The 7,047-nt window shown below is 68.6% G+C and overlaps 2 protein-coding genes across 2 annotated transcripts in view; both read right to left on the reverse strand.

Annotated features, from left to right (window-relative positions):
- The window catches only part of SPAG7 (sperm associated antigen 7), a 5,574-nt gene extending 5,531 nt beyond the window's left edge, over window positions 1-43 (reverse strand). The window contains exon 1 of the mRNA XM_017839550.1: window positions 32-43. Within this exon, the coding sequence (XP_017695039.1) occupies window positions 32-43 (12 nt within the window). The remainder of the gene's footprint in view (window positions 1-31) is intronic.
- Window positions 44-303: 260 nt separating this feature from the next.
- Window positions 304-6,957, reverse strand: CAMTA2 (calmodulin binding transcription activator 2). Its single transcript, XM_017839554.1, has 16 exons — window positions 6,754-6,957; window positions 6,574-6,674; window positions 6,165-6,232; window positions 5,934-6,069; window positions 5,364-5,435; window positions 5,105-5,288; window positions 4,605-4,745; window positions 3,368-4,083; window positions 3,160-3,283; window positions 2,949-3,086; window positions 2,653-2,777; window positions 2,032-2,222; window positions 1,764-1,842; window positions 1,385-1,619; window positions 915-1,084; window positions 304-813 (listed from the first exon to the last, which is right to left on the reverse strand). The coding sequence occupies exons 1-16, from the start codon at window positions 6,782-6,784 to the stop codon at window positions 343-345; spliced, it is 2,982 nt and encodes a 993-aa protein (XP_017695043.1). The 5' UTR covers window positions 6,785-6,957; the 3' UTR covers window positions 304-342.
- Between the last annotated feature and the right edge of the window lie 90 nt (window positions 6,958-7,047).

The following is a 7,047-nucleotide window of genomic DNA, read 5'->3' on the forward strand; positions in this document are numbered from 1 at the left end:
GGGGCAGAGGATGTGAGAGACACCCCCTCACCCAGGGAGACATCTGGTGTCACAGAGCATGGGGAACCATGAGAATACTGGGGTGTCCCAGGACCCAGGAGATACCCCCCCAATGGGATATTGGGGTTGCAGGATGTGGGAGACACCCCCCCACCATGGGGACACTGGGATGTCACAGGATGTAAGGGACCCCCCCCATGAGGACACTGGGGTGTCCAAAGGCCCAGGGGACCCTCCCAATGGAATACTGGGGTGTCCCAGGACCCAGGAGATACCCCCCCAATGGGATATTGGGGTTGCAGGATGTGGGAGACACCCCCCCACCATGGGGACACTGGGATGTCACAGGATGTAAGGGACCCCCCCCATGAGGACACTGGGGTGTCCAAAGGCCCAGGGGACCCTCCCAATGGAATACTGGGGTGTCCCAGGCCATGAGAGGTTCCTCCCAGAGCATCCTGGGGTGCTGCTGGATGTGGGTGACCCCCCACTGATACTGGGGTGCTCCAGGACGCAGAAGACCCCCCCTCGTGGGGATATCAGGGTGCCACAAGTCCCAGGGACACCTCCCCACCCACGGGGGTACCTGTGGGGGGGCGCCGGGGGACGATCAACGCTCTCCAGGTACGTGGCGAGCCAGGCCATGGCAGCGCTGAGCCCCCCAGGGGTCCCTGGGGTCCCTGCCGGCCCCCCCGCCGGCCCCCCCGCCGCTCCCAGTGCTCCCAGTGCCCCCGGCGGCCCCCCCGGCGCCTCCTGCTTGATGCGCTCGGGGGTGGCCTCGATGATCTGTCGCGCCAGTGTCACCACCTCGGCCTGGGGGCACAGGGGACAGCGGGACCCCGTGGCACCAGGGGTCCTCAGCTCTGGGGGGGTCCCCAGCCCTGGGTGTCCCCCTCCGTGGGGGTCCCCATTACCTGCAGGATGTCAGTGGGTGCGGCCAGGGCGTCCTCGGGGGGGCTGGGGGGCACGGCCACCCCCCAGCTCTCGTCCTCGGGGGGGCCGAGGGGGCCGGGGGGCAGCGGGACGGAGCTGGGACCCTCCGAGAGTCCCGATGGGGACGACAGGCTGCTGGCCGTGCTCAGCCCTGGGGACAGGGGGGACATTGGGGGGCTGTAGCCCTGAGAGGACACACAGGGGTTGGGGAGGAGTTGGGGAGCGCTGTGGGGACACTGGGGACACAAAGGGACTGGGGAGGACAGGGGACACGGAAGGACAGGAGACACAGGGATGGACATGAAACACAAAAGCGGGGACAGGGCACATGGAGAGGGGACTTGGGGACACCTGGGGACACAAAGAGGCACGGTGACAGGGGACAGAGAGAGACACAGTAACAGGGAAAAGGGAGGGAACACGATGCCAAAGAGGGGCCACGGGGCCGTACCTGTGTCAGGGCTGGCTGAGAGCGGGGAGGGGACACGCAGGCCGGGCAGGTGACAGCGTGGGGACACCGGTGACATCTGCAGCTCCTCCAGGCGGGTGACCAGGGCCAGGTGGCCACGGGCACGTGCCAGGGCCAGCGGCAGCCGCCCCAGGGTGTCAGGGACGGCCAGTGCCCGCCGGTCCCAGCGGCACAGCCGCTCTGCCGCCTCCCGGTGCCCCAGGGCACACGCCCACATCTGGGGGATGGGGTGGCACCTGTCACCAGCGGCCCCATAACCCCAAGGGGCCCCTTGTCCTGAAGGGTCACCCTTCATACCGCCATCCCTGCCTGAGCCACCACTGTCTCCTCCGTGCCCCCACTGTCCCCACTGTCTCCTCACCAGTGGGGTGCAGGAGAAATGGTCCACGTTGAGAGGGTCAATCTCCTGCTCCAGCTCCAGGCTGTCGACTGCCAGCGCCCTGTGGGGACAGGAGGGGACACGGACGGGTGTCACCTCCCCTTGGGGACGTGGGTGGGCGTCACCATCTCCTCGGGGACACAGCCTTGGGAGTCACCTCTATCTGGGGACACGGCCTGGGGCGACCCCCATCCCCATCCCCGTCCCGTCCCCGTCCCCGTCCCCAGCCGGCCCAGGCGTCCCCGCTCACCTCCAGCGCCGCAGTGCCTCCACCAGGCCGGCGTAGCCCTGGGCGGCCGCCAAGTGCAGCAGCGTCATCCCGCGGAACGTGGCCCCGTGGGCCAGCGCCGACGGCCCCGGCGACGTCCCCGGCCAGCCCGGCCGCGCCATCATGGCCTCGCAGACGGCCACCACCCGCGCCTCGAAGGACGAGCCCGGCCCCTGCCCCCGGGGGCACGTGTCAGGGGACAGCAGGGGACACGGGGAGGGTGGCACAGGGTGTGGGGAAGGGACTCTGGGGACAACAGGGGCTATGGGGAGTGTCAGGTAAGGGGACATTGGGGACATCAGGAGGCGCTCAGGGACACCCAGGGCACCAGAGAACATCAAGGGACACCAAGGGATTCCAGCAGATACGGCGGAATGTCAGGGGACACCAAGGTGTGATAGGGAACACTGAGGACATCAGGGGACGTGGGGGGATATCAGAGACATCAGGGGACATCTGAGGACACCAAGGGACGTTGGGGGCACCAGGGGACATAGGAGGGTATCAGAGAAATCAAGGGACACTTGGGACACAGAAGAACATAGGGGACAGCACGGGACACAAGGGGCCATGAGGGACCCCAGGTGTTGGGGAGGGGCTCACCTGCTCCGGGGGGGGATCGGAGGGGGCCCCCCGTGGGGAGGGGAGGGGTGCGGGGGGGGGCAGGGCCCCCAGCCGTGTCTCCAGCTGCTCCAGGCGCTCCAGGATGGACAGACGGAACTGGGTCTCTGGGGGAGGGGGGGGTCAGGGTTGAGGATGGGAACACAGAGCCCCCCCTTTAAACTCCCCACGCACCCCCCAGCCCCAGATGGAGTCACCCCAGCCCCTCCGGCCCCAGTCCAGGTGGAATCCAGGTGCCCCCCCCATCCCGGGGGTGCCTCTCGGGGGTCCCCACTCACCATCCAGCGCCAGCCAGTCCATCTGTGTCCCGGGGGGGCCCCTCACGGCCCCCCGTGCCCGGTACTCGAAGGGGGCGGCGGCCGTGAGCAGCCGGGGGGGACAGGCCACGCGCAGGGCGGCCACGCCGGCCTCGTGGGCTGCGGGGGGACACGGGGGGTGTCAGCCCCAGGGGGGGCTCCCCGCCAGTCCCCCCCCCTCAGGGACACTCACGGGGGCAGTAGCAGCGCAGGACGCCCGGCTGGACCAGCGCGGCCGGGACCGAGGTGCGGTCGAAGAGGCAGGAGTAGGCGCCGGGGTCCCCCCACGGGCCCGTGATCAGCACCTTCACCCCGCCCTGGGGGGACACGGGGGGTCACTGGAGGGTCGCTGGGGACACGAGGGGGGTCACTGGGGGGGTGATACCCCTCGAAGCGCTCACCTCGGGGTAGGACCACTCTGGGGAGAAGTCGGTGATGGCCACGGGGGGGTCGGTGAGAGGGGCCGGGGGGGAAGGAGGAGGGTGGGGCGTGGGGGGCGGCTCGTGGGGGTCGGGGGGGACCCCGCGCGGGTTTGGGGGGACCCCGGCATCCCCCCCCAGCAGCTCAGGGAAGGGCAGGGGGAAGGGGTGCTGTGGGGGGGCCACGTTGAGCTCGCAAGGGGGGTCCTGGAGGGCCACCCCCGGTTTTCCCTCCTCCTCCTCCTCCTCGCCCCCCGGTTTTGGGGGCACGGCGGGGGGCGGGGGGGGCGCGCCGGGGGGGGCCTCGGCCTCGCAGCCGTAGGTCTGCCCGCGGCGGGGGCTGTTGAGGAAGCAGTCAGGGTCGAAGGCGGCGGGGGGGGGCGGCGCCGTGGGGCAGGTGCCCTCGGGGGTCACCAGGTGCTGGCTGGGGGTCAGGCCCAGCGGCTGCTCGGGCCCCCCCGGCGCCGCGCCCCCCCCCAGGCTGCTCACCACCAGCAGGGGCAGGGGGAACGCGGGGCCACCACGGGGCCCCTCGGGGGCCGCCGCGCCCCCGCCCAGGCCGGGGGAGGGCTGGGTGGTGTCGGGGGAGGAGGGGGCGGGTTTGGGGGCGTCCCCCGGCACGCCCCCCCCGCCCCCCCGCTCCACTTTGGGGGAGATGATGCGGTGCTTGGTGCTGCCGCACTTGTGGCCAGGGGTGCCTGTGGGGGGCAAGGGGGGGCGACGTTAGAGAGGGACAGGGAGGGTTTGGAAGGGCCCCGGGGGGATTTTGGGGTCCCAAGGGGAGTTCAGGGGGAATTTGGGAGTGTCCCAATGGGATTTGGGGGACCCGAGGGGGGTTCAGGTGGGGAGTGTCCCCAGGGGTTCAGGGCAGTCCCAAGGAGGTCCAAGGGAGGGTTCGGGGGGTCCCAAGGTGTTGGGAGGGTCCCAAGGGGGTTCAGGGGGTCCCTAGGAGGGTTAGAGGAGGTCCCAGTGGGTTTGGGGGGGTCTCAGGAAGGGTTCTGGATCCCAGGAAGGGTTCAAAAGCTTTCCCCAGGAGTGGTTCGGAGAGGTCTCAGGGAGTTTGGGAGTCCCAGTGGGGATCCCCAGGGGTTTGGGGGTCCCACAGGGTTGGAGGTGCCCCAGGGAGTCCCAGTGGGGTCCCAGGGCACTGTGGTGTCCCGGGGACAGTTAGAGGTGCCCAGTGGTGGTGGGGGTGCCCGGAGGTGGTGGGGGGTCTCACCCAGCCCCCCGGCGCAGAGGCAGGCGTGGGTGCGGGGGGGTGGCCGGGCCTGGTGCCGCTCCAGGACGTGCTGCACCAGCTGCTCCAGGGACAGCCCGGGGGGGGCCCCCCCATTCCCGCAGCCCCACTTCACCCCGTGAACTGCGGGAGAAGGGGAGCAAAATCCCTCAGGAAGGCGGTTGGGGGGGTGTGTCCCCCTACCCAGGCCCCCCCCAACCCCCAAATAGCCACACCTCCCCTGCCACCCCAACTACATCCTGTGGGAAAGCAGGAGCAAAATCTCTCAAAAAAAGAGTTGTGGGCTGTCCTTCCCAGCCCCGCTTCACTCTGTGGGCTGAGCAAAAGGTGGAGAACAAATACACCAAAAAAGAAGTTTTAGGGTGTCCCTCCTCCAGCCCCCCCAAGAAGAGCCAGGTCCCCCCTGCCCCATTCCCACAGCCCCGTTTCACCCCAAGAATCCCACAGGGAAGGTTTCCGGGGTGCCCCCCCGGCCCACTCACACATGGGGCGCAGCTGGGCCACCAGCTCCTCCTGGGACCACTTGAGCCACTCTCGGGGGTCGGCGGTGGCGGCGCAGATCGGGGGGGTGCACAGGGGGGGGCTGCAGAGGGGGGGGGCGCAGGGGCGGCCGCACTCCTCCATGGCCGGCACGTTCAGGTAGTGAACCAGGACGATGTCGGGGTTCTGGGGGGACACGGACGGGTTCGGGGGGCTGGGGGAGCCTGGGGGCAGTGGGGGGGTCCCTGTGCCCCCCCTTACCTGCAGCAGCCAGTAGCAGCGGCGGTGGAAGGTGGGCACGATGGAGGAGTGGACGTAGCAGCCGTAGAGGCACTGGGGGGACAGCACAAATTGGGGGATCCTCCCGCCCTGACGAGACCCACAAACCAGCCTTTGGATCCCCGCTGGGGAGGCCCTCACATCCCCAAATGACCAAGTAAGGGGGTCAGACCCTCAGCTGCCCGGCTGGGGGAGCCTGACACCTCCAAACTGCCCCCCAAGGGTCCCCATCACCACCAAACCACCAACCGAGGGGTTTCCCAACATCCCTAAACACATAGCTCGGGGTCCTGGACACCCTAAACCACGCCCCTGGGGGTCCCCAGCAGCCCAAAACCTTCCCTTGAAGGTACTCAGCACCCCCAGATCCCCCCTTTCTGTGCCCTGACATGCTCAAGCCCCTCCTTGTGCAGCCCCCATCCCCAGCCACTCCCTCCCTGCTCCCCACACCCAAACCAGACACTGTTTTATGGGGGAGCGCGGGGGCATTTTTTCGGGATGCCAGGTGTTTTCGGGGGAGAGGTGTGTTTTGGGCCCCCCCCCTCCTCCTACCTCCACCCCCTGCACCTTCAGCTTCATGTGGTCCTCACGTGTCGTCTTCCCATCCTTGCGCTTCTTCCAGCAATACCCGTCCTTGCGGTACTTCACCTTCTTCCGGTTGTAGAGGATCACCGACCCATTCTGCGGCCTGGACAGCGGTCAGGTACCCCCCGGCACCCCCAGGGCACCCCCAGCCCCTCCATGGCACCCACAGCCCCTCCATGGCGCCCACAGCCCCCCAACCTGGTTTTGGGGGAGCACGAGAGCCACTCGTCGTGTTTCTCGAAGGTGATGAGGTACGAGGCGATTTCCTGGGGGGAGGAAGGGGGAACGTGGCCCATTTATGTCACACGTCACCTCCTGTCCCCCCCACTGTGTCACTCTGTTGTTCCACCCCTGCTGTCACACTGTTCTCATCGTCCCTGACCCTGCTGTCCTGATGTCCCCCCTGTCCCCAGCCAATCCACTCCTGCTGTCCCCTCAGTGTCCCTTTCCTGTGCCCCCACACCCCCTCCCATGTCCCCACGTCTCATGTATGTTACCTGCGTCCCTTCCGTGCCCCCTTCCCCTGTCCCCACATCCCCTTCTGTGTGTCGTCCATGTCCCCACGTCCCCCCATGTCCCTCCCGTGTCCCCCCCATACCCCTCCCACCTCGTTGGTGTTCCAGCGCAGCTGCTCCTTGGGCAGGACGGGGCATTTGGGCAAACACTCCACCAGCTTCCGGGGCAGGAAAACCTTCAGGTGGCTCCTCTCTGCCGGGGGGAGCGGTGAATGTCCCCCCTGTGTGCGTTCCCATCCCCTGTGTCCCCCCGTGTGTCCCCTTCCCCTTACCAGAGACCTCGGGGGGGTCCTTGTTGCTCATCTCGGGGGGCGTGCGGGGCCCTCAGGGCTCCCCTCGGGGGGCACAGGAAGGGCTGGGACCTGCAGGGACAGGGGTCACCCCCCAAAAACGGGTGATGGGGTGAGGGGACGTGAGGGGGAAAATGGGACCAGGACATCAACACCATCCTCAGCACCCCTGCCCCACCCCCCGGGGCCCTCAGCCCTCCAGCATCCCATCCCATCCCCCGTCCTACAGCACCCCACAGCCCCCCCATCCCATCCCATCCCATCCCATCCCATCCC

The sequence above is a fragment of the Lepidothrix coronata genome, unplaced genomic scaffold (genome assembly GCF_001604755.1).
Source record: "Lepidothrix coronata isolate B3197 unplaced genomic scaffold, Lepidothrix_coronata-1.0 Scaffold436, whole genome shotgun sequence".
Taxonomy (NCBI): domain Eukaryota; kingdom Metazoa; phylum Chordata; class Aves; order Passeriformes; family Pipridae; genus Lepidothrix; species Lepidothrix coronata.